Below are 26,283 nucleotides of genomic sequence, written 5' to 3' on the forward strand. Positions count from 1 at the left end.
AAGAAGATAAAATCTACAGTTTATGAGGTGCTCAGCTGCTATTGTATGGATAGAAGCAAGCATTAGCTTGACACAGCAGCCTGACCATGCTGCACCCCTGCAGAAGGAAGTAACACAGAGCTGGTGGCCTGACAGGCTGAATGGAAACTGAAAGACATTGCAGAGCCGAGAATTGAAGGGGCCTGGCTTTACTGGGGCACTCTCAGAGAACAGTGGCTTTTCTTTTAACATCTGTAGAAAGCACTCCTTCCCCCCCACCCTCAAAAAAAAAATAAAGCTTTTCATGCGACCAGTTTGAAGCCACAGGTAATTCTTACACTGGGAGAGGAATTTTCCAAAGCTAGCACAATGGGGGAAAATCTGATCACATAATCATCCATCCACCCCAAAAAAAACTTGATGGCTGTTGGCCCCTCTTAGCTAAGTTTCACTCCAACCTTCTTCCAAGCCTTTGCAGATTCTCCCCCCCCCCCTGCACCCGCCATGTACTCGCCCCTTCTCTTGAGCCTTGAAATCCAGGCGTCCGATGGCTTTCACAGGAGGCCAGTTAGGTCATCTTCAGGGGGATACCCGGCTGGAACAAGCCTGAGGCACCAGGGAATGGCTGGAGAGGGAGAAGGTGGCAGATAGTAGGCTTGAAATGGGCAACATGAACGTGGCCTGAAGCATAGATGGCTCCTGGGCTGGGAGATTTCAAAGGGGGCATCCCTCGCAAACAAATGCCTGCAACACCAGTCCAGGCCCACCGAATGAAGGCAGGACACTGGTGAGGATTTTAATGAGCCAAGGAAATCTCCAGCAGAACAAGGCTTGGGAGGCAAGGGAGGTTAGTCAGCGTTCAGCCTCCCCAGGGTAAGGTTGTACCCCTCTCCTTTCCCCCTCACCCCCCGAAATAAGGCACAGTGATCACGAAATGGAATGAGCTTTATTCTTGTGCTTTACATGAGCGGGAATGTGTGAGTGCTTCAGGGTTGGGGTGGGTGGAGGGGCTGGGGTCAGACTGGGCAGGGAATGGGTGGCATCTGGTCCCCTGGTTCAGATCACAGATCCTGGCACTGCCCACCTGACCCCAGCCAGATACCAGTGGAGAGGGGAGGCCACGACCTGCTTGGCTGACAAATGGTGTTGGAGGTCCCAGCGAGGGGAAACCAGACAATCCAGTAAGAGGCTAAGGATTTTGCAGTGTGATACCCCAATGGCAAAAGCTCCCTACTCAAAAGGGCTAAGATGATTGGTCACTCAGCAAGAGATGTTAGCAAAGGGAGCTCCCGCGTGGCGCTAAGTGGGGCATCCCCCCACGTGGGCAGGACTGCATTTTAACTGATACCCCACAGAGGACCGAGCCACAGCACACAGCTGCCGGTTAGGACTGGGTTTGTCAACACAAAGGAGCCCCTGGGCATATCTCCCACGAGTGGAGAGCCCCGTTTTGCCCCAAAGCCGAAAGCAGCGGTGGTGGTGAGGGGTGTTAACCCTGGACAAGGGAAAGTGTGGCTGGAGATTGAATAGACCACGTTGGTCCACGCCAGAGACACAGGCTAGGAGTCTCTCTCAATGCAGGCAGGGGCCCACGGGTGGGTTGCACGTTTAGAAGCAGTGTTGGCCCTGCCTAAGGAGCCCAGGCTGGCTGGCAGCACAGCGCCAGAATCATGCCATGGGGCTCGCTGGCCCTTGGCCAATGTTAGCTAGGGCTGAGCAGCATGCTGTGGGCTGAAGGCTCTCTCTGGCACAGGGAAGGGTGGGGGGTGTCTTTGTATTTTTTGGTACCATTCCCACCACACCCTAAGGCAGCAGCTGATCGAGGGAGGTTCCCCTCTTCTCCATGAGGCCCAACGACACGGTTCAGTTCTACCAAGGCACAAGGGGCAGGGAGGGGAAATGAGGAACAGCGACGGTTACTCTGCTCAGGCCTTGAGGACCCATCCCTTCCGCTGGGCTGGAGGGAAGACACCAAAGCATCTGCACCTCCCGGGTCAGAGCAGGAAGTGAGGGGGGAGCCTCGGATTGTACAACAGCACCTGCCCGCGCCCCCTGCTGAAGGGGAGCCGATTCCATGCGATGAGAAATAACCATTAAGGAGCCGGGATCCAGATGTGGTCTCCAGACCAGGGGCCGCTCCCAGGAGCAGGAATGTGAGTCCGGTGGGGAGGATGCCCCATCCCGGTGACAAGGCACTGGCTGGCACAGGTAGGAGGTTAAAGCTGCAGTTGGTCTTTTTTTTTTTAAAGTGCAAAAAAAAAAAAGAAGAAGAACGGGGGGGGGAAGCGAAGGAAAGATGAAGGGGGAAAGGAACAGGAATGAAAGAAGAGAGGAGTCGAGATTTGCGGGCCTGGAGTCACTCCCAGCCAGCAGCAGCTGCAGCAGGAGCACAGGACTTTGCAAAGCCCCAACTCAGCCTTGGCACGAAAGCTTCACTGGGTTTTCTTGTCAGGCGGAGCCCTTGCACCCGATGTGTCAGCTACAGCGGCCCGAGTGGTGTTGCCCATGCGGGAAGTGGCCTGGAGAAAGGTGCAGGAGAGAGATTGGTTGGTGGGGGTGGTTGGAAAGTCCCAATACGCACCATAGCGCCTAGGCTAATGGGTGAAACGGCTGCTGCATGTGTGAGCCAAATTCCTAGATCACCTGCTCTGGGGGAGGTCAAAGGGGTCACGTTCCCAGTGCTGGAAAGGTCTCTGCAGGGATCTCCAACTCCGGCCCAGCCCCGCCAGGGCAGCAGGCAGTACTGCACCCTGCAGTACCTCAGCCACACCGCACTGTCTCCACATTATCAGTGGGGCTGAGCCTTACGAGTCCCTAAGGACCAGCCAGTCCCCTGGCTCGTCAATTCCACCTTCCCTTTAAACAGCTACTACCCCCTCTCCCACACCATCCATGCCAACGAGGCCTAGTCTCCCTCATCCCAGGCATCCCCCGCCCCAACCCACATCCCTCATCTCTCGTGTCCCCCTGCCATGCCTACCCGATGCCCCTCGCCCCCAGTGCTGCCCACCTGCTCCAAGACGAAGTCGGCAGTAGTGTCGATGACCACGCCCAGGTCCCGGTACTGGCCTGAGTAACGGATGTAGCCCCAGGCCAGCAGGGCGATCAGCAGCAGCCCTACCACACAGTTGCAGAGCTGGGCAGCCACATCCAGCCCCATGAAGCCAGTGAGGCCCGAACCCAAGTAGAGGGCCACGATGGCGCTGAAGATGACGGCCGGCGTGCGGAATGTGCTGAAGATGTTCTTGCTCTTGTTGTGCTTGGCGAAGTGCTCAAAGAGCTCGCCCATCTCCTTCTCCAACTCCGCCTCGTAGCGCTGGCTGAACTCCTTCCCCCCCATCTTCTTGATCTTCTGGAAGTGCTCCAGGGCCGACGCACGGTGCTGCTGGTGCTTCTCCTCCAAGATCTCCGGGGAGATGTAGGGTTTATCGCCCCCGCACATCTGGGGGGGAAGGGAGCATCATATGGGAGGTTGCATCTCTGTGCCCAAATGGAATCTATGAGAGTTCAGAATATCCCCGACTGCAGTATGACCCCCGCCCCCCCTCAAGCTCACCTGCAATGGCAGGGACCAGGGGGATGGAGTCAGGACAACTGGGTCCTATCCCCAGCTCTACGACAGGAGTGGGGTCTTGTGCATTAGAACAGAGGGCCGGGGAGTCAGGACTCCGGGGTTCTCTTTCTAGCCTCTAACAATATCTGTACAAGTCCTGCTGATAATAACCAGACCCGCCGGGGGCTCAGGTGGGACCCGACATCCAGCATGTGGGGGAAGCGGAATACACGGTTTGACCATGTGGACACCGATCTTGGCTGCCCAGTGGACGCCATGCCCCACGACTCACGCACCTGCTCCATCTTGTTGTAATACATGTCCTTGGCAGAAGCCACAGCTGCTAAGTTATTGGCTTCGGCGGTGGCCTGCAGAGAGAAGGCAAAAGCAAGCGATGATCAGCACGGCCATAAGCATCACTACTGCGGTGCACAGTGCAGTACCACATGATGCCTATGGGGTGCTGGAGCTGCTGCAGCCATGGTGGGTGCAGTACTGCCTGCTGCCTCTGGGAGGCACTGGGGCTGATACAGAGCTGCAGGGTGCAGTTCCATCTGCTGTCACTAGGGAATTGGACTGCATTAACAGCCAGGCTTAACCCTTTCCCCCTTAGGTCTCCACCAACAGCACCCTCTGGCTCCCAGCGGGTAGTTTTGACCCACAGCATGGGCTGATAAGCAGGATGCATCTTCCAGCCGAGAACTGACACCAGGGGCAAGCAGGGCTGGATTTATGCTGCCTGCCCTGGGAAAGATGCCTCTGGGCCAGCAGGGGCTAGGAGTGCTCACATTCTGGATGGGAGTCACTTCCAGCCCTCCAGAGGGACGCAGGCCCTGGAGCCTTAAGAGACAGGGGAAGGCAGCTGATCTTCAGGGCATGCTGCTCAGCTCGTCGCAGGGAAGCACTCACTGCCATTCCTACCCAATGGCCAGAGTCAGAAGAGGATTCGGGGTCCACTCACTGCCCCCTCCCCCTGGCTCTGGCTAGCCCTAACCAACCAAATTCACCTGGAGCATGGATTTGGGGTGAGGCAGGTCCTCTCCTTGGTAGATCTTGATATACGCCTGGAAGGGGAGAGAGTGACAGCAATGAAAGCAAGGTATAGAGCTAGGAGATCTAGGCTAGACACTTCTTCGGCTCCCATCACAATCTTTAATGTATTTATTTACACCCCCGTAAGGCAGGGCAGTGCTATTCTCATTTTACACACGGGGAACACAAGGCACAGAGACGCGAAGTGACTTGCTCAAGGTCGCCTGGAACATTTGTGGTGGAGCAGGGTCTTGAACCCAGGGCTCCCCAATCCTAGGTAAGTGCTCCAACCTCATCTATCTCACAACAGGAAACCACAGGCCAGTGCCCATTCATCTCTTAGTCACTTCCCCGGGAACCTTCATCACAGGAACAGAGCCAGCCCAGATCAGACCACTGGCCCATCCACTCTGGGATCCTGTCTCTGATAGGGGCAGCACCAGAAGCTTGCCAGGATCTCTGCAGTGACAGGGTAACCTGTCCCCAGGGGGAAGTTTCTCCCAACTCTCCTTGCTTCTCGAAGCGAGAAAGGTTTATAACCACAGCTGGTCACTGATCTTGCAACAAAACAGTCTTCCATCGAAAAAAGCAGTTTCGTCAAAATCAAAAACATTTCACAGGAGAGTGGTGATTTCAATAGAGTTTGACGGGAAGTTGTCAAAACTAATCATGTCACTGCTCGTTTCAATGCAATGGAATAAACACGTTTAATTTTTACTTGAGCATTTTGTTTGGACTTTTATATTAAGGTACACATTTTAATAGTGTATTTGTATATATTCTATACTGGATGTTACATATGTTTTAATTTAATGTAACATGGATATTATATTTAATGTATGTTATACATAATTACATTATGTTGAAATATTTAATACATGTAAAGGATAGTTACATATGTTAATATAATGTAAAATATCTAGTATAAATAATATACAATGCTAATTACAATAAACATGAGATGATATTATATTAAAATATTAATTGTAAAAGTCTAAATGAAAAGAATCCAAATGATCAAGTAAAAAGGAAATGTTTTACCTTATCAAAACGCTTCCAGGGTCTCCAATTAAAATGTGTCTGAATTTTCAGTTCACCGCAAATTTTGGCTTTTTGTTCCAATTTGCAGGAAAAAAAATAAAAAAATGCCCAAATGTTGGAATTCCCTGCAGAATGGAAATCCTGGCTCCCAAGCAGCTGTTTGCAAAGGCTGCCAGCCAGAGGCTTTAGTGTTGCTGCCACCTGCTGGCTCGGGAAAGGCAATGCATCAGAACAGCTACATTTTCACATTCATCCTGGATTCTGCCCACCTTGAAATACTCCAGCAGGCCTCGGCAGGTGACCTTGGAACCATTGATCTCCTTCTCCAACAGCTGGCGAGGGTCCAGAACAATTGGGATGAGCTGCTGGAGTTGCTCCTTGAACTCGTCAGCAATGTCTGGCTCCGGCGGGAAGGAATGAGACATGTCAAGAAACTAGCTTATATATATTTGCATCAGAGCACCAGAATGCCTGAATTTCTCCTACAAAGCCCCTTGTGAAATAGCCTCACTGCCCAGATGGTGCAGAGAGGGGATGTGACTCATCCCGAGATCACACAGAGTCTGTGGAAGAGCTGGGACTTGAACCCCAGTCTCCCAGGCTGGTGGCTAACTCCAGCAGTGCTGAACCATGCTCAGCCCCCTAACAGACAGGACAGAAGTTAAAACACCCCATCAATTAAAGGAAATTCGGTGAGATGAAATCTAGTGTGAGCTCAGATCTCTTAGGTAATTATCTGGCCCCCAACACTAATATCTGAGCTAATCTCCCAATCTGTGATGATTTATCCTCACAACAGTGCTGTGAAACAGGGCAGTGCTCTTATTCCCATTGTACAGATGGGAAAACTGAGGCACAGAGCAGCTAAATGACTTACAGGGAGCCTGCGCAGGGGCTTGAGCCCAGCCTGCATCGCCCACTTGTTACATTTTCAGAAAAGTCCGCTTGTGCTTTCTCCCATGCTGCCCGTCACACTAGTGAGGGTCTCCCCATAAACACCCTCAAAGCTACCTCATTGTCCACCTTCAAATGCCTCCTCAAAACTCTCCTCTCATGGGAGGCCTACAAAATCCTTAACAACGGTTAGGTCACTACTGCACTAAGATCACTGCCCCTCATGCTGCCGGGGGCTGCCTAATGGTTTCCTTGTGCTCCCCCATCTGGCTGTTGTCTCTTGCCTTATCCTTAGTCTGGAAGCTGTTTGGGCAGGGACCAGGTTTTTGTTCTGTTTGCCCAGGGCCTGGCACCACGGGTCCTAGCCCATGACTAGGGCTCCTAGGCGCGATGACAATTCAATATAATCACTATTTTTAACTAGGGCTGGGCAACATTTTCTGACCCAACTTCTTTCAGCGAAAAAGGCAGATCTAAGTCGATAGAAACAGCTGATGAATGTGTGTCCATTGTGGCAAATTGTTTAAGACCGAAAAACAAAATAAAAAATTTTCACTTCAAAATTACTTTTCGTTTGATATTTTAAAATGTTAAGAAGGGGGGGGGCAGCACAAAAATCAAAATGATTGACTTTTTGTTGTTTTTTCTTTTACTTTTTGAACTTTCAGAAAAAATTGTGGGTTTTTTTTCCCATTTTTTCAGAACAGCCAATGGAAAATCCATTCTTTACCCAGCTCAGCTTGTAACCTGAGCAGAACACATTTTTTGCAGGCAGAAAGGGGAATTTTAAGATGATGAGGCCCCTTTATAAACCACTCTCCAAGGGATCATAATTAAGTACCTACAGATTCCCCAGCGCTGAGCCTGCAGATCCTGGAGGCGGGGCTCCAGCTCTCAGTGGTTGTGGCCTAAATCCTGTCAATCCCCACAGTGCCCTGGTTAGGAACAGGCCACACTGGGTCCATGCAAGGGGAGCTGCGTTATCCATTCTGGATTGCAGTGGGAGCAGTCTCAATTCTGCACATGGCCTACCTTTTAGTCGCCCATCAAAGCCGGGGCTAGTGGCCACCTTGAGCCCTGGGTGTGGTAGGAGGAAGCAGTTGACGTTGGTGAAACAGGAGTGGATGTGCCTGCGGACGTTCTGGATCTCCTCATGCTGATGGGTCTTCACCTACCAGCAGACCGACATCTCAGTCACCCCAGCTAGCTACACCCTTGTGCTCGGAGTGGGAGGACTCCTTCCCCTTTGCCAACAAGGGCTGCCCGGGGGATTACGAGCTAGACTAAAAGATCCTGCCCTGCCTTGCTGGACAGCCTGGATCAAGGCCAAGGCTGAGGTGTGCAGGAGAACATTCCCTCTGATGCAGCCACTAATGGCTTCCCAAGGGGGTGCTGCTGAATCACTCTGCTGTGAAGATGGAAGCCTGGGGGGCGGGGGATCAGTTCACAGGAATAAAGGGCTAAACTTGGCACAGTTTTATCCTGCCCTGCCCCTCCCCCAATGCAACCCTGCTGACTTCAGCTCTCAGCCATCCTGCAGGGCCCACAAGCATGGTGCCAAGGCCCAAAAGCCAAGGGATAAAGCAGGAGCAACATTTGAAGGGATGGACTCAACAGAGTCAAGGACCCCAGGGGGGCATGGTTTGAGACAGGCCCATGGGACAAGCCGGTCTCAGGGCAGGAGGTCAGGCCCCACCTGCTGGAGGACAGGTGAGTTACATCACACGCTCAAAGCTTTGGGCTGCCAATGGCCCTCAACTGAGTGATGCCCCAAGCGTGCTCACCTACTCAGACCAAACACCAACCCCCTTTAAGGATTTGCAGCTGATACGGCTGTCCCGGCCAGTCCTTACCTCCAGCCGCTTCTCCAGGAAGTTCTTTCCCCCTTCCAGGCCATAGGGGTACTCGTAAGGGAAGCTCCAGTCCCGGACCAGGAACATCAGGGTCTGAGAGAGATCGGAAGGCAGGTCATGGGGGGTCAGCCATGGGCTTAGGGGACACGCTTGCTCTGTGCCACCGGCTTGGGAATGTACTGGCCAACAGTGATAGAACAGGGTGACAGCAGGGGGCACCACCTCCTGGTCCCTCTATAGGGGGCAGAACTGATTCACAGCAGGGATGGATACCTAGATAGCCCACAGGGCTTTGCTCCAAAGAGGGGTGGGGAGGGGGAGGCCACAGAGCTGGGGAGAATGGGATTCATGTATGTGCTTATTCACTTGGAAGCCTAAGTCAAGATACAGCTTCCCCACCCCTGTCCCAGCAGTGTCCCCCTAGGGGGAGATGGGAATTCAATCTCCATCAGCTGTTTGTGACTGGAAGTGGGCTGAGACCCCTCAAATTCATTCCACAGACACCTGCTAGAGGGGACTGGAGCCACTGGGGCTTTGTGGCTGGTTAGAGCCACCAACCCCTCTGTAACAGGCCCAGGGCCTACAGCCAGCCCTGTTTGCTAATCAGATATAGCTGATAAAGACAGACAGCTGCGGGAAAGGGGGCACAGCCAGAAGCTAGAGCAGAGGGAAGGTAGGCCTGGCCTTGTATTTTCTCCAGCTGCTCAGCCTGAGACTGGAAGGAAGAAGCTCCTCACCAGAAGCAGGAACCCATGTGAATTTCCACAGCCTGGGAGAGGAGGGATGTGACACTCCCTGGGGAGAAGAGACCATGGAGGACTACAGACAAGAAAGCTTCAGGCACGAGTAACTGGGCCCCTCTAGTGCCCAATCTACAGCTGCACCTATTCAGGGAGCAGAGACTCATGCTTAAACCCTGAGGTCAAGTGTTCATATCCAGACTTCCAACAGCTCCATAACACAACAAGCAGGCTAAAGCAGTCATGCTCCAATCCAGTACCCTGCTGGATTGTGGGTTACGATAAAAAACCTCTGCCCAAGGAGCGAAAGCCCTAAATACCTGCACTCCTGGATACCTGGAACCCTGGCCTAACCCAGTTCCCCCCACAGGCCTGCATAGCAAGGAGCTCCCCCATCTGGCCTGTGTGCTCATTCACCCCTTAGGGCAGGGCATGCTGAGCCAGGACAGGGTGGGCTGCAGGGCGTACCTGGAATGGTTTGAGGAAGATCTCGTCCATGGCTAGGCGCCCGTACTCTGTGAAGAGCTGAAGAAGCAGAGAGACCAGTGGTTAAGGGACAAGACAAGGCTGTCACAGCTGGAGTGGGCAGGGAAGGTGATCACTGGGGACCCGTCAGACATACAAAGCCACATGCACACACACATATCATGGGTCATCATCCCATAACAGCCACCATGGGGCAACACAGAGTCATAGATTTTAAGGCCAGAAGAAACCATTAGATCATCTAGTCTGACCTTCTGTATAACACAGGCCAGATAATGTCACCATTCCCCTCAGTACTGAGCCCAGAAACTTGGATTTGACTAAAGCAGTGGTCTCCATCCTTTTTACCCCCAAGATCACTTTTTGAATTTAAGGCAACCCAGGATCTACCCTGCCCCTTCCCCGAGGCCCCACCCCTTTCCCAAAGCCCCGCCCTGCTCACTCCATCCCCTCCTCTCTCTGTCGCTAGCTCTCCCCCACCCTCACTCACTTTCACTGGGCTGGGGTTAGGGTTCGGAAGGGGGTGCGGGCTCTTGGCTGGGGCTGAGGGGTTTGCAGTGTGGAAGGGGGCTCTGGGCTGAGCCTGAGGCAGGGGGTTGGGGTGCAGGAGGGGGTTCTGGGCTGGGGCAGAGTGTTGGGGTGTAGGAGGGGATTTGGGGTGCTGGCTCTGGGAGGGGGCTCAGGGCTGGGGGTGCAGCCTCCCACCGGGTGGCACTTACTGCAGGCGGGCTAAAGCAGGCTTCCTGCCTCCCCTGGCCCACGCCGCTCCCAGAAGGAACCAATGCACCCCTGCAGCCCCTGGGAGGGGGATTGGGGACACATGGCTTCACACATTGCCCCTCTCTGCAGACACTGCCCCCACACTGGCCACAGTTCCCCGTTCCCAGCCAATGGACGCTGCGGAGGCGGTGCTTGCAGGCAGGAGCATTGCGCTGAGACCCCTGCCCCGCCCAGGGCCTTAGCAGCAGACCCGCTGCACCACTGGAGATCGCGATCGATCGGTTGGTGACCACTGGGCTAAAGCATCTTCCTGAAAGGCCTCCAGTCTGGATTTGGAGACATCACCACTTTTCTTGGGAGTTTGTTCCGAAGGAAAATCACCCCCACAGTGAAATACTGGTGCCTTATTTCTAATGTGAATGTGCCTGGCTTTAACTTCCAGCCATCGGTTCTTGTTCCACCTTCCCCCACTAGGTTAAAGAGCCATTTAGTACCTGGGATTCTCTCCCCGTGAAGTTACTTGTACACCGTGATCAAGTCACCTCTTGATTTTCTTTTTGAGAACCTAAACAGATTGAGCTTCTTAGGTCTCTCACTGTCAGGCATTTCTCCAGCCCTCTGATCATTTCTCTGGCTCTTTTCTGCAACCTCTCCAATTTTTTAAAAAGTGCACTCCAGAACTGCACATACTACTCCAGTATTGGTCTCAACAATGACGTATTCAGAGGTAAAATATCCCCTCCCTGCTCCGACTCACTGCTCCCCTGTTTATACATCATGGATTGAAGTGACTGTTTTGGGCACAACATCCCATAGCTGCAGAGACAGATCTTACCCTGCTGACCCAGTCAGCCAGCTTGGAACTGGCATTACCCTACTGGCGCTCCAGATGGAAACGCAGCCAGTGCCAGGCACCATGTACCTAGCAACTCCAGGCCAGGTAAGAGCCCTGCCTCGCCTACACCCCAGCCAGGCCTACCAAACCCAGTCAGGTGCTGCAGCTCGAAGAACTTTTTCTAGGTCACCCCAGCTGTCTGGGGAAGCTCCCCTGGCCCTCAGTTCTGGGTTTAACCTCCCTGCCACATCTTCATGTTCCCCCGTTACCTGCAGCTGCTGCAGGTCGTCCTCCTGGATGTTCTGGGACAGGTTATAGATCTGCAAGGAAAGAAGATGCTGTTAATGTCAAGAACCCACCAGAGAAGCCGCAAAGCTGAGACTCAACCTCCCCTGCCAGACAATCAGATGGGGATGGTGCCACTGAGCTCCCCAGTCATGGTGCTGGTATCCTAGCACTGTGTCCACATCTCTCCCCTTCCCAGCCATCTCCGTGTCACTTTCTTTGGCCTCTTCTTGTAAGCAAGGCCCCCCCCCACCCCTAAGGCTATTCCCGCATCACCCAGCCAAGCGCATTGTGTCTGGTTAAAGCACCTGGCTCCCAAACTCTCACCCTGAATTCTCAGCAAGTTCCCACTGGAGCTCACCAGCTCGGAGCAAGGTGGGACGCAACCCACTCTATTCACAGCGGAAGCAGAGATCTCCCAGCCACACGCCCTGCTCAGAACCCCCACTGCACTGCTTAAGGTCCCAAGCCATGAGGTGACCATCTGCACAGTTCCCCTAAGGGCTGGGAGATGGCAGCCCTTGTGCACAGCCCCATACGCTGATGACACCAAGACACAGTCCCTGCCAGCAGGGCTGCACGCCAGGCACCTCCAGCCTAGGAATGGTTCCCCTTGTCTAAACCCAGGGCATTCCCCTCTGCCAGGCCCACCTGGATGGAGCTGGTCATGGTGCTGAGCGCAAAGATGGTGGCACAGTCCTTGACAGTCGACTGGCTGTCGAAGGCACCCTGGGTGTCCATCAGAACCACTGCCACCTGGGGGAGAGAGGCACAGATTGGGATGGAAGGGTGTGGGCCAGATGAGATCAGAGAAAGCGCACTGACACATGCTGGAACCCAGGGAGTGCCCAGCTCCAGCTCATTATGTGGGGATAATGCTCTCCTCCCGAGCGGGGAGACGGCATCCAAGGGTGTGTGGGGCACCATTGGTATGGCCTGCCCCTTCCACAGGTCACCAGGCTTAGCATCAAGAGGGGATCACCCAGACTGATACCCCTGGTGCACACCAGCAGCCGGTAACGCTAGCCCTCCCCCTAGCATGGCACATGGATCCAGTTGATGACCCGATGCCATCCTGGCCCAGATTCAGTGGGTAGCTGCACCGGCCTGCAGCAAATGGCAGGGGGCCAAAGCAAAGCAGGCAGAGGAGAGGTCTGGCTGCAGATCAGAGGCTGGCTGACTGCCAGGATCTGTGCACTCTCGTCCATAATGCTGCAAACCTGGGGGTGCAGCCACATCTGTGCATCGTACTCACAAAGGTGCCACATCCCCCTACGCATGCTCCCCCCACCCCATGCCTCCACCCGACCAGACACACTCCCCACTAGGCTGACTAGACAAGTATGAAAAATCAGGACAGAGGGTCGGGGGGTAATAGGCGCCTATATAAGACAAAGCACAAATATTGGGACTGTCCCTATAAAATCGCGACATCTAATCACCCTACTCCCCACCCCCATCCCCCACCCTTACCTTTTTCCCATCTCGCTTTTCCACGGTGAACACCTCACTCCAGATCTGGATCCCGGTGGTCTCGGGGTCTGAGCCTCCACGCCATGAAAACCCCAGCAGGGGCTCATCCTCTTGCCCCAGCCAGCTGGACGCGCCACCTTCCTTCTGCAGAACAAGCAAGAGGGGTGGAGTCTCAGCTGAGAGCAAGACTGGGTTGGCTGGAGGCAAAGCACTGTGGGAAGGGGCAGTGCCTCACCCAAGTGTACATGCCCTGCAGCAGCAGGGCATCACGGGAACAGAGCTTACCTGAGTGTACATGTAACGCAGCATGAAGTCCAGCAGGAAAGATTTCCCTTTCCGGAAGGCCCCAGCTACCGACACCACCACCACGTCCATGTCCCGGATAGATTCCTGCAGCAGCACCCGGCTCAGCGCCTTCTCGTCCAGCTCAAAGGAGTGGGCTTCTTTGTGCACCAAGACGATCTGCACTGGCCCAGGCTTCCCTCGCCCCATGGTGTCCCCACCTGTGGGCACAAATACATTGCTTGGGGGGCTTCTTAGGAAATGCCCTAGGGGAGGTGGGGCTTGGGAACAATCTTCCAAGCAAGGGATTAGATTATCCCACATCCGGCTGCTTCGGGGTTTTTTTTGCACTTTTCTCTGAAGCATTTCATGCTGCTCAGGGACGGAATACCAGGCTAGACGGGCCCATGGGCCTGATCCAGTTTGACTATTCCTATATTCCTCTCTGTACAGCAGGGGACCACAGCCCTGGGCTGACCTACACACCAGACATCCCCCAAGCACCAAGGGTGGGGGTAGGGTGTAAAGCTTCTTGTTTTCCTTTCCCGAACGCAGGCCTGGAGGGCTTGGTTCCACCCTCGCGCCTGTGAATCTCTCCTGTTCCCAAGGCCTGGGAGTGTCTGAAGAGATGCACTTGTGTGGCTACAGGGCCCCCCTCTCCTAAACTGAGGCCTGTGCCTTCCACATCAAGCTGATCAGGGAAAGCTGAACTACCTGGCCACGTGCAACCTGAGTCCCAATCCTGCTGCCTGGGGGGTGCTCAGCAGCATCTAGTGGCACCAGGGATGCCATATAAAGCCCCAAGGGCTAGAGCTCCCATCACAAGCCTGGCTGCTTCTCCCCCTCACACACACACCAGGAGCTCATGAGGGCTGAGGTTACAATACTCCATGTCAACACTGCACCAGAGATGACAACCTTTCCCCTCTCCACCTCTCAATCTTCAGGGCAACCAACAACACAAAGGGGCAGGACACAGCCAAGGGAGGGATGTCCCAAGGCAGTCCCAGCTGGTGAGAGTGAGCTTGGATCCGCTCCTTTCTCAGGACAGGGAAGCCTTAGAACCAGAAATATTTGGAGAGCAGGGTGGGGCCGAGTTATATTTGCTGCAGCCTGTACCGAGCGGCACCCTGTTGCCAGTCACACCTCTGAACCCATTGGGGCTGCAGGGGCAGGATTAATTCAGGGAGTGGCCTGGCCACCAGTCAGAGCCGTGAATACTCACTCTACAGCCCAAGGAACATGTGCCAGTCTGGGAGACTTTCTGCCAGAGTAATTGGCTCAGGCAGGTGGAAGTTGGTGCTCCCTTGCTAGCGTTGTACTTTATCAGAGTATGTCTTCACTGCCGGGCTCTTTACCTGGGTGTTATCCCAACCCACTCCCATCCACATACAAAACCCTCTCCCCCAAATTTAGTAGCCCAGCTGGGGGGTGGATTACAGCCCAGATTCTGCTTTCACTCAGTCTGGTAACCGGCCCACTTTGCAATGAGGATGCTGGAAAAAAATCACTGGAGGGCTGATAGTCCTCCCATGCCTTCCCACAATTCCCTGTGTCCCTAGAACAGACAAGTTCTCCCACAATTCACTGGGAAAGAATCATAGAGCAGCTTATCAAAGTGCAGCACAAAGAACTATGGTCTATGCCCTCAGAAGTCCTAGTCACACACACAGGAAAGTGCAGCACAAGTGAGGACAGAGTAACACAGATACGGTGCTGCAGTGTGGCTGCTCACGCCTGAGCTAGGCCAACGTAGGTGCAGAACATCCAGGCCAATGGCAGTGAACAGGTAACTTCTAACCCAGCACTAACCCAGGCTCAGGGTAAGGCCCTGGTGGCTCAGGAGATCTGGGTTCTATTCCTGCCTCCGTGGCTGACTCCCCATGCGACCTGGGGCAGGTCACTTCCTCCCTCTGCACCTCCAATTCCCCACCTGCAAAATGGGCATAATAATGAATGAACATTGGGGCGGGGGGGGGAGAGAGTGTTGTTTTTAGGCATCCGCTTTGTACCACAGCGGCTCTTTGTTGGCCTTAAGAGTCTCTCTGAGCCAGGGCCACAGGGAGGCAGTTATCTTAGCACAGCCTCGTGCAGCAAATTCCACAGAGAGGGATTTTACCACCATGCTGACGAGAACCTCGCTAACGTGCCGCAGTTACACAAAGTATTATTTTGGATGGCACAAGCTTGACATGGACCAGGACCCCGTGGGGTCAGGCACTGTCCAAACATTGAACTAAGAGACAACCCCTGGCCCAAAGAACTTTCAGTTGAATGAAATTAGCGTGATTTGATAAAATATGCCAGAAAGCGGAATGCTGCCACGAAAGAGCTGCCTTGGGCTGGTTCCTCAGCTGGGGTAAACGAGCACAACCCACTCGCCCTTTGACTGGGGGGCCAGCCAAGGATCTGACCCTCTGCCTCATTGTGTGTGTGTGGGGGGGGGGGGTTGAGCAGCAAATGGGGCCAGGTGCATTCCTAGATTCTAAGGCCAGAAGGGCCCGCTGTGATCATCTAGCCTGACCTCCTATATAACATAGGCCGGCCCTGAATTAATTGCTGTTTGAACTACAGCAAATCTGTTAGAAACACATCCAGCCTTGATTTAAACATTCCCAGTGATGGAGAATCCACCACAGCCCTTGGGATTCCAATGGTCAAGTTCCCTCGCCAGTCAATTTGCACCTTATTTCTAATCCCAATTTCAACCTCCAGCCAGTGGGTCTTTTTAGACCTTTGTCTGTTGGATTAAAGAGCCCATGATCAAAGTTCAGTTGCCCATGAAGAGAGAGAAGGTGGATAAGGTAATCTCTTTTATTGGACCAGCTTCCATTGGTGAGAGAGAGAAGCTTTCCAGCTACAGAGAGCTACAAATTGCTCTAATAAAAGAAATTATCTCCCCACTTTATCTCTCTAATATCCTGGGACCAACACGGCTACAACAGTGTTTCCCATGCAGGTACTTTTAGACTGTGATTAAGTCACCCCTTAACCTTCTCTTTAAACTAAACAGATTGAGGTCCTTGAGTCTACCACTCTAACCATGTTTTTCTGATCTTTTAATCTTTCTTGTGGCTCTTCTCTGAACCAATTTTATCAACAACCTTCTTGAATTGTGGGCACCAGAATTGGACACGGCATTCCAACAGCGGTCGCACCAGTGCCAAATACAGACAGAACCTCCCTACACCTATACAAGATTCCCCTGTTTATATATCCAAATTCTCGTTAGCCTTTTCGGCCACAGCACTGCACTGGAAGCCTGTGTTCAGGTGATTATCCATAGGTTAGGACTGGACTGGAAAGAGATCTGAGGGGCAAAAGTCTTGGAGAAAGGAAGTGGGGAGTCCAGGACTCTAGTCCATGAGCGACTAACACTCAGTCTATGCCTCTGGATAAAACTTTCCACTTTCCTTGGCTCTTCACCATCAAAGCACTTTGCAGGCATCCATGCCAACCCCCCTTCCTTGGATGGAATGAGCCTCTTTCAACAACAGAGGCAGAGAGAGAGGGGAAATGGCTCGCCCTAAGGCACGAGCACCCAGCTGCCCCATGCTTTGATCACAAGGTTGCTTGTTAGCTCCACCATTTAGAAAAGGGAGCTTTGATCAGCAGCTAGTCCAGTTCAGGATCTCACCAGGAGATTGGGGCAGAGTGGAGGTGATGGTTAGCAAGAGGGGTTCCTATTCATGGGATGGTCCCTTCTCCCCGGCCAGCTCCATCCTCAGCTGCTTTTTCCTCCCCCCTCCATTCTGTTTTGTACAGGTTCTTACCCTGCCTTCCTCACTCTAGTATCTGTGAATTAAGCCCCACGTGACTGACCGTGTCACATGTGGTTTGTCCTCTCCCTGGGGGCAGGGAGAATTGCACATGTAGTGGAGTGGATTGTTTTGGGACGGTTTTGTTTATTAACAGCACATGCCACTGCTCTGTGTTCTTCCCTTGGGGACGGAAGGGAGAGGATCTGTGAGGGATCATCTGGGAACCAACTGGAACCCTCTAACCTGAAATTTTGCTAGCTTTGCAGGTCCTGCTCCTCCTTTGAACCAATGGGTCCTGAAATGTCAAGCAAGCATCTCTGAATCGAAGGTCTTGTGAGCAGGGCCCATCTCTGGCTGTCTCTCTCTCTGCAGCGCCCAGCCCAATGCCCCACCCCACCCCATCTTGATCACGGGGTGTCTGTGCAGCACATGCCCAATGCCCCCCCCAGCACCCCGCATGACAGGGCCCTGCCAATCTCTGTTGGGGAGGAGGTTGTGCAGTGCTCAGCCCAATGGGGACCTTCCAATCTCAATTGGAGCCTTGAGGCACTACCATAATGCTACTAATAATGCACACACTGTAATGGGGCCTCAATCTCAGGCAAGGCATCTGCTGTAATGCACATAGTAAACAACAACACACACAGCTCGTTTTTATCTATGCCACCCAGTGCAGTAAAAGAGCAATTAGCATTCTTTTTCTGATTCTGTTAGTGCCATACTAATTTAATACACAAGAGCTCTGGGCACCTGGGCTTAACTGTGACTCAGGCAGCAAGCAAAGTGAGTACGAAGGTCCCAATGCCACCTGCAGGAATAGAGTCAGTGTGACTGACTCTCCAGTGAGTGTGCAGCCCAGAAGCGAGGGGCACCGACAGCTCTGTCTGTGGGGAGCCCAGCAGTGGGACAGAACTTGGCTGTAAATCAGAACTGAGGGGTATCAGCAGAGCTGTACGGGGAGCGCAGAACAGAGATAGCACGGGGCTGCAGGTCAGGACTGAGGGGCACTCCAGGGCTAGGATAGCAGGAAAGTGGTAGGTCAGGATTATGGGACATTGGCAGAGCTGGTGTGGGGGAGGAGAGGATGAGCCCAAGGCTGGGACAGCAGGAAGCACTAGGTCCAGATTGAGGGGCACTGGCAGAGCTGGATGAAGAGGAAGCTTATCCTGGCCCTGCATTATGCCTCACTCTCTTAAGTGTGACCTTCTCATTTTCCTGTGTGATAAACAAATAATGCCAAGACAATATCAACACAAGCCAATATTTCAAACCATTCTCTAGGAGGTTTCACCCAGTGTCAGCAGCTGAGCAGCAATGGGGACAAAACAAGAACAACCCTACTGAGGCTCAGCAAACTCCTGACACCCCAATGCCGGCACCATCCTCCGGTCAGTATTGCAGGCAACAAGCCTGGAATCAAATTTGCAGAGTGCAGAGGAAAACGTCACAGGGGCAAGGAATGACAGGGCCTCAGGGCTAGGAGGGTCCATGATGTAAGCCCAGGACCCCTGAGCTGAGGAACCAGAGTTGAGCAGTGTCAATAATATGACATGCTCAGGAAGACATGCCGGGTACACAGGGCCATAGGTGTTCAGTCAGCAGTGGCAGCCTGAGCCCCAGAGAAGCAATTCAAGGTGTTAGCAAGGCAGGCTGGTTGCAAACTAGTGCAATGCATTTGCAAGAAAAAGGATTCGGGACACAATACATTTGCAGTACAAACCACTTGCAATACAGTGCAAACATCCACAAAGCCATCTCGTTCTCCTCCTCAAACTCTCCTTTGCCATGACACTCACAAAACACTTGACTACCGTTATGTTGCTGGGCTGGGACAACAGCCTATCATGCCAACTTGGATTATCCCATTATTTCCTTGTGCTCCTCCCCTGTCTGTCTGTATCACCTGTTGTCTCGTCTTATACCTAGATTAGAAGTTCGTTGGGCCAAGGTTCAGCTTTATGTTCCGCTTCTATACCGTGCCAGGGCCGGCTCCAGGGGTTTTGCCGCCCCAAGCAGCCAAAAAAAAAAAAAAAAAGCCGCGATCGCGATCTGCGGCAATTCAGCGGGAGGTCCTTCGCTCCGAGCAGGAGTGAGGGACCCTCCGCCAAATTGCCGCCGAATACCTTAAAGTGCCGCCCCGCTCCGGAGTTGCCGCCCCAAGCACCTGCTTGGTAAGCTGGTGCCTGGAGCCGGCCCTGTACCGTGCCTAGCACAATGGGGTCCTGATCCATGACTGGGACCTCTAGTACGACCACTGTATAAACAACTCACCCACCAAGCATTCACAACTTGTGTTGGCGATGCAAACCATTCTTGAAACTTTTAACACAACAACATATTTCATCTGCAACACCATTCAATGGGGTCCGACAGCAACCTCACTCAACACATCACAAAAGATTCACAACCCACCACATTTGCCATGCCACACCTTGGCCCCACAAAGCAACACAACACTTGCATAATACAACATAGGGCAACATTTCCCTACTCAACACACTCGCAAGGCCACACATTTGCAATGCAAGGGTGTCAAAATGCAACTCAACACAGGTCAACTGGAAGTTAACCTGGGCAGTGAAACTGCCGCATACAGAGGGCTCTGCCCCAGACTTCTCTTGCAAATGCTTCCTTCATTCAAGATTAAATTCACTCAAAAGCAGTTACAAAAACTCTGCCAGCACAGATGACTAAGTGTTAAGCTATGGCCTGGATCCCCTCCACCCCCCCATCTCCTCTTGAAATACGTACTTCCGTGAAAGGGAAAAAGGCAGCACCACACACGCACACCCAAAAATTACTTGCACGTAGTTTCTTTCCACTGCCAGTGAGTGGAAAACAGAGCTACTCAGTCTGCACTCCCCACCCTGCCCTCAGTCAGGAAATCCAGGCCTGGTTCACATTAAGTAAGCAGGGGATGGCAGAAGGGCTCCTTGCGCCATCCAACATAATTTACTAGTTCCCAATGCAGTGCTAGGAAAACAGCCCGATGTTTCATAAGCAGCTAATCATGCCTCACCTCAACTGTTCTTCAAGACAGCCTAGGAGTTGGCACACATGATAGAGAGGTGTAGGTAAGGACAGACATGGAGACGGATGGAGCTATGATGTTAACAATCACCTCAAAGGGGACTGGGTGTCAGGACTGAGGAACATCAACATAGCTAGGTGAAAGGAAAGACTGCCCAGTCCCTGCCTGCATCATACTTGTCTCTGCCACCGTCTCAGAGAAAGATTTATCTACTTCTCTATGGTACTGAGAGCCCTCATTACCTTAGGCATCTCATAATCTTCACACAGCCCTGTGACGCAGGACAGTGCTATTATTTCCATTTTATAGATTGGGAAACTGAGGCACAAAGCAGTTACATGACTTGCCCAAGGTCACTAAGGATGCCTGTGGCCAAAAAGGGATTTGAACCCAGGTCTCCCTAGCACCATACCTTCTGGATTATCTTTCCTCACTGGATTAGGCTATAGGGCTCAGATAGCCTCTAGAGCAGGGGTCGGCAACCTTTTGGAAGTGGTGTGCCGAGTCTTCATTTATTCACTCTAATTTAAGGTTTTGCGTGCCAGTAATACATTTTAACGTTTTTAGAAGGTCTCTTTCTATAAGTCTATATTATATAACTAAACTATTGTTGTATGTAAAGTAAATAAGGTTTTTTAAAAATGTTTAAGAAGCTTCATTTAAAATTAAATTAAAATGCAGAGCCCCCCGGACTGGTGGCCAGGACCCAGGCAGTGTGAGTGCCATTGAAAATCTGTTTGCGTGCCACCTTCGGCACCCATGCCATAGGTTGCCTACCCCTGGTTTAGAGCCTTGGACCCAAATATACGGTTCCATCCTAATGTGACAGTGGAAGAAAGCACTTTCAGTACCATCACAGCCCTTGGCCAAGTCTCTGCATGGCGTTATCCCATCGATGCTAGCAGTCAAACCACTTTCAGCCTCACTTACAGCTATCATCAGCCAGAGGCCATGCTCCTTGGGCAAATGAGGGTCAAACATTATAACCTCACATCCTTCTCATCCTCTTCTAATCCCTTTACATTCCTGCCTCCTGGGTGTGGGGGCAAAGACTGTAGGGAAAGATCCTGCCTCAATAGGGTGTGGGGGAAATAAGGCTACAGGGAACAATCCTGCCCTAATGGGGTGGGGGGACAAAGAGCAACATTCTCCCCATTTCACAGATGGGGAAACTAAGGCACAGAGAGAAGTGATTTGCCTAAAGTCACCCAGCAGGACAGTGACAGAGCCAGGAAACAAACATAGATGTTCTGATTCCCAAGCAAATGGTGTATCCAACAGACCATGTGAACCAAGTGGCGGTCTGTGTTCCATTGCAGAATCAGGCCCCAGTTACATACATATATAGATTTCAAAGTGCTTCAAGGACTCTAGCTGTGCTGGTATAAAGGGGGCCTTTCATCCAGGGACAGGCCAACTCTACATAAGTACAGTCACCTATACCCAAGTCCTGATGTAGGGTGGTCATGGGGACACTATAGAAACACATATAGTTCCTGCTCTGTACACTGGGGTGCCTGCTCTAGTCAGCTCCCTAGTACTGCATAAGCACCTTATGGCCTCCTCTCGCTATGGGGGACCCTGTGACTTGCCCCCCTCTACATATAGGGAACTCTATAGCCCCCCTTTTTCCTCCCTGGGAACCACATATGCCCTCTGCCTATAAGGGAACACATGGCCTCATTTTTCTCTATATATAAGGAAACCTCTTTCTCTATAGGGGATCGCGTCTCTCCGGGGACCCTATATCCTCTCTCCGTAGGGAACCCCTCTGCCCCCTCCATAGGGAATCCCAGCTCCAGAGGGGACGCCGTAGCCCCGCCCGCCGTCTCCACGGGGGACTCCCTCACCATAGGGGACCCTTATACGCCCTTCGCCATAGGGGGCCCCAGACTACCCGGACGGGGGGAGGGGTCCCCATTACCGGCCGCCTCCAGCTTGACACCGTTCGCTGCTGCCGCCACCGCGTAGGTATCAACATGGAGCCGCCGCCACCGCCACCGCCACCCCCCCGCCCCGCGGGGCCAGGATGAGATGGGCGGGGCCAACTCCAGGCGGGAGGGGGGAAGCAGAGAGCCGCCCGACCGGAGAGGCATGCCGGGAGATGTAGTCCCTTTGAACTCCCCTCTGGTACATTTCAATAAACTGTGGCGCCCGTGGACTACAAGTCCCAGCAACCGCCGCGGCGGGCACTCTCCCTACATGGGGAGGTATATGCCGGGAAATGTAGGCCAGCCCCAGTCCTCCCCTGGGGTACCCCTAGGTGTTCATGGACTATGGCTTAGAGCAGCCTCCTCGGGAGAGTAACTCCTTCACACCCCAGGGTTGCATGCTGTGGACTGGTGCTGCCTTGAGCCCCATGCCACCCAAAGCATTCCCAGAGCAGAGTACAGGCTGATGCCCAGGCTTCTGAGAGCAAGAGAGGGTGCTTGGCCCCTTGGGGTGCAAGGCTGGAGCACAGATTGACTACAAGGTACTGGTGGAGTTTTGCAGAGAGGGCTCTGTATGAAAGGAGCATCATCTACAAAGACAGGTGAGCCCTGCCCTGCAGCCTGTGTATGGCCCATCCCTGCTACATATGCACTGCCTTTGCTCTGCAGCCCATGCAAGGCCCATCCCTGCTATTTGTGCACTGCCTTTGCCCTGCAGCCTGTGCATGGCTTTTCTCCTCTAGTTGTGCTTTGTTCCTTCCCTCTAATCTAGCCAGTGCATTGTCCTTGCCTTGCAGCTATACATGACTCCTTCCTTTAGCTCATGCATTGCAGCTACCTTGCAGTCGTTCTAAACAGCTCCTTCAATGCTGTAGTTAACCTTGCCACCCAGCTTCTGGGAAAGAGTCTGTGTCCCAGGGGCTGGGACTCCAGAGACAGAACTAACTGTAATAGCAAAGGAGCTCTGTGGGCTGGCTGCAGAAGAGGAGTCCTGCATGGCTGGAGAGCAGGCCCTATCATTACTAATCATGTATTCCAGTTGTACCTGGAGGCCCAGTATAGATCAGGTCTCCCCCAGGATGTTCACCACCAGTTTCATAGGAGATACTGCATCTTGAGCAACAGGAGGGATTGTCCCTGCAACTCCCAGAGCCAAAAGCATGAGCACCTACTGCTGTTATTGAAGGGGGTGGGGAGAAGACAATGGGCAACGCACACAGCCCTTTGCATGGGGGCCACAAAAAGCCCTTGGCATAGCAGGAAGAATGAGGGACACTAGTATGCAGGAAGGGAAGAATGGATGAGACATAGAGTCCCCGGCATGTGAGGAATTTGGGCCCGGAGTCCCTGACATGAATGGGAAACACTGGTATGGTGGGTGGAATGGGGGGACAGAGAGCCCCTGGCATGAGGGAGATGATGGACAGGTTACAAGGATTTCCTGAAATAAAGAGGAATGAGAGATGCACACAGGCATCTTGGGGGGAGAAGGGAGGGATGCAAGGAGCCCTGGTGTGTGCAATGAACCCATCTGACAGTACCTACAATGTGTTAGACCCCCTTGTGTATACATGTTTATGTTAGAGAAAGCAAGTCAAAGAAATGAGCCCAGCACTTGGCCATGGAGCACCTTGAAGATAAGCCCCAAGACCTTTAATTTGCTATGATATTCTATGGAAAGCCAGGGTAGGGGGGTAAGACACCCAATAGCTGTAAGAGCCACATTTCGTGCAGATTGAGCATAGAGGGGATGCATAAAACATGCCAAACCAGTAGGTTAAACATATGTCTTAATGGCACAGGAAAATTATGTCCCTGTTCTGCCTTGTCATGGGAACACAGAACTGGAAGGAAGCACTTCTGGGACATCGAGTCCAGTCCCCTGCTATTGCAGGCAACCCTGTCTTATATTCAGAACATCTGATTTTCAAACTGATTTTTTTTAAGGCCCAGTGTATGATTCCTGAATGCTTCTCTCTAGCTAAGAAACAGGAAGCCTGGGTTCTGTTCCCAGCTTTGCCTCTGCTTTGGTGAGTAATATTGGGAAGCCAAGCAAGTAACTTTTATATACCTCAATTTCCCCATCTGTAAAATGGGGATAATAACACTGACCTTTGTAAAACACTTTGAGATCTGCTGATGAAAAGTGCTATAAAAAAGCTAGGTATTATAATAATATAAGGTATTTATCTGGCCCCCATCACCATAGTATTTCAGCACCTGATATTCTATAATGGACAACCCCCCTGGAAGGTAGGGCTATTTATTCCTATTTTACAAATGGAGAAACTGAGGCACAGACAAAGTGACTTCCCCAGAGTCACACAGCAAGTCTGTGGCAGAATGGGGGAACTGAGCATGGATCTCTCAAGCTGAAGGCTAACATCCCCACTGCTGGACTATTTTTTCTCGTGTTTGGGTGGAAAGGGTGGCAATTCTGCTGTTTGCAAGAGGACAGTGAATCTGAAATGGATGGAAAATGTTTGTGCAACTTTTATGAAACTTTCATGTCCCTAAAAACAACAATTTTGCTGTCAGCCTTTAATTAAAGATTTTAACTTGTTTATTATAAAATGTCTAAAAGTTTCTCAGGTGAAAATATTTGTTCCCAAGCAATTTTACTTGTAGCATCTGTGCTGCCAGCAGGGCTCACTCAGCCTTCAGAGTCATTGCTGACTCCAGTGTCCCAGTGCGGCACTATTGGGCACTGTGCTGCATGGTGAGTGATTCAGTAGGGGGCACTCTTTCCTCACACTCCAACCTGGCCCCATGACCCAGTGTGGTAAGTGCTGTTCCCTAAACACAGTGCAGGAAGAAGAAGCTGATTGAGGAGCCTACAAGTCTTATTACATCCTCCTCCTAGAGTTCAGAATAGAACCCAGGAGTCGTGATTCCCTGTTTCCACTTACTCTAGCCCACTAGACACTACTCCCTTCCTAGAGCTGGGGATAGAACTCAGGATTTCTGACTCCAGGTTGTTCACAAACACACTAGAAGCCACTGCCTTCTCTGATCCTACCTCTTAGGTAATGCTGCAGCAGAATGATGTGGCATTTCTCTATGTGGAAACCAAGATTCCCTCCAATAGGCACTCAGGAAGAGAAACAGCCCTGATGGGAATAGGTTTAAAAGCAAATATGCATCAGCAACTGTTTAGGTTCTGCTGATGCATCAGAAATTAGAGTGCATGAAGTTAAGGCTGCCACATATTCAAATACCTGAAATGCAGTCTCTCCCACTTTGCCCTAAAGGGCACTGATAGCCTGTTCTTTGGGGCACGCAGTGATCCAGTTCCTTAACCAGAGAATGGAAAGGTAAAATCACTGTGATAAGGAAACAAAAGATGTTATCTTAACCGGACCGATAAGCAGCGAAGTACACATAGCTCCTCCAGCCGGATCCGAAGCAAGCAATCCTCACAGCTAACGTAGGGGCCCCCAGTCCTGGCATGATCACAGCACTGGTGCAGCATGCAGGGCTGTTGGCACTTTTGGATGGCAGCTTCTGGAGTCATATGATTGCATCAAAAGCTCAGTTTCCATTTATAAACAAAGGAAGTTTCTAGCTTCTGTGGTTGTGGAGAAAAGTTTGAAACAGCTGTAACTAATGTTGTGGCATCTGCAGAGAGCCTGAGACAATAGCTCCAAGAACAGGGAGCCATGCCTGCCTGTGACAATCACTCAGAGGGGAGCCACCCCATGCACCTCATTGGGGTGTTAAGTCCCAGCCCCATTGCTCTGGGGAGGGACTGTTTGAAAGGAAATGTATTTAAATGCCTTTTTTAGTTGAGAGAGAAGGGGAAGGTGAAAAGAAAACTGAAAGAGAAAAGAGGGAATGAGAAAAGGAAAGTGACAAAAGGGGGGAATGGACAGAAATTATGGGGAAAAGAGTGGAGGGAAATAAATGAAAGAAAAATTCTCCCTTCCCATTAAACTCAAACCAAAGAATCAATTCAGAGCTGTATGCGCCCTCCTGCCTCGACTCAGCGGGGCGTCACCCGCCCTAGTCTGGTTTTGTGGTGCCCAGAGCGCATATGTTTAGTCTCAGGCCGCGCTATCCATGACGCATGCGTAGAAGGATGAGAGACTCCGCCCTTGCCCACAGCGTAATGAGCAGCTTCCAACCCTGAAACTCAAGAAGCGCAGCAACCCGCGGAGTGAATACCTCGCGTCCGTTGGCGCCTGCGCGTTCCGAGCCTCACTCTGTTCCAGCGGCGCATGCCCGGTGCCCAACTGTCCTCCTCCAGCTACAAGCGCCTGCGTAGTGTACACCTTCGTCTCAGCCCTCCCCAATGGCGCATGCGCAGTGAGCAGCCCTCCCAATCCGTCCTAGGAGGACCGAGGTCCGTTGCGCGGCGTCAGTCCAGTCCGTATCTTCCCGCCGTGAG

At 52.3% G+C, this 26,283-nt stretch overlaps 2 protein-coding genes across 5 annotated transcripts in view; one reads left to right on the forward strand and one right to left on the reverse strand.

The window, feature by feature from the left end:
• Positions 1–906: 906 nt before the first annotated feature.
• ATL3 (atlastin GTPase 3) lies at positions 907–26,194 on the reverse strand. Of its 4 annotated transcripts, none has more exons than XM_039482813.1 (13): positions 26,061–26,194; positions 13,177–13,394; positions 12,892–13,035; positions 12,070–12,174; positions 11,403–11,453; positions 9,561–9,617; positions 8,353–8,445; positions 7,532–7,670; positions 5,875–6,002; positions 4,540–4,596; positions 3,829–3,900; positions 2,990–3,421; positions 907–2,498 (listed from the first exon to the last, which is right to left on the reverse strand). In XM_039482813.1, exons 1-13 carry the CDS (start codon positions 26,113–26,115, stop codon positions 2,412–2,414), a joined length of 1,638 nt encoding a protein of 545 aa, XP_039338747.1. In that variant the 5' UTR covers positions 26,116–26,194; the 3' UTR covers positions 907–2,411. The 4 variants fall into 4 exon arrangements, with proteins under 4 accessions (XP_039338747.1, XP_039338748.1, XP_039338749.1 ...); XM_039482814.1 differs by lacking the exon at positions 26,061–26,194 and adding an exon at positions 21,890–22,042; XM_039482815.1 differs by lacking the exon at positions 26,061–26,194 and adding an exon at positions 21,816–21,837.
• Positions 22,456–26,283, forward strand: part of RTN3 (reticulon 3) — a 39,509-nt gene continuing 35,681 nt past the window's right edge. Inside the window, exon 1 of the mRNA XM_039482812.1 lies at positions 22,456–22,498. Within this exon, the coding sequence (XP_039338746.1) occupies positions 22,471–22,498 (28 nt within the window). The 5' untranslated portion in view covers positions 22,456–22,470. The remainder of the gene's footprint in view (positions 22,499–26,283) is intronic.

This window comes from Mauremys reevesii, linkage group 7, assembly GCF_016161935.1.
Source record: "Mauremys reevesii isolate NIE-2019 linkage group 7, ASM1616193v1, whole genome shotgun sequence".
NCBI lineage: Eukaryota > Metazoa > Chordata > Testudines > Geoemydidae > Mauremys > Mauremys reevesii.

What these genes read in the sequence shown, in the direction of transcription:
- ATL3 (XM_039482813.1), bottom strand. Translation starts at nt 26,115, where the DNA reads ATGCGCCGCTGGAACAGAGTGAGGCTCGGAACGCGCAGGCGCCAACGG. An exon ending in TGCGTTACATGTACACTCAG is followed by an intron (nt 13,036 to 13,176) that starts GTAAGCTCTGTT and finishes CTTGTTCTGCAG; the next exon opens with AAGGAAGGTGGCGCGTCCAG. An exon ending in CCATGACCAGCTCCATCCAG is followed by an intron (nt 11,454 to 12,069) that starts GTGGGCCTGGCA and finishes CTTTCCTTGCAG; the next exon opens with ATCTATAACCTGTCCCAGAA.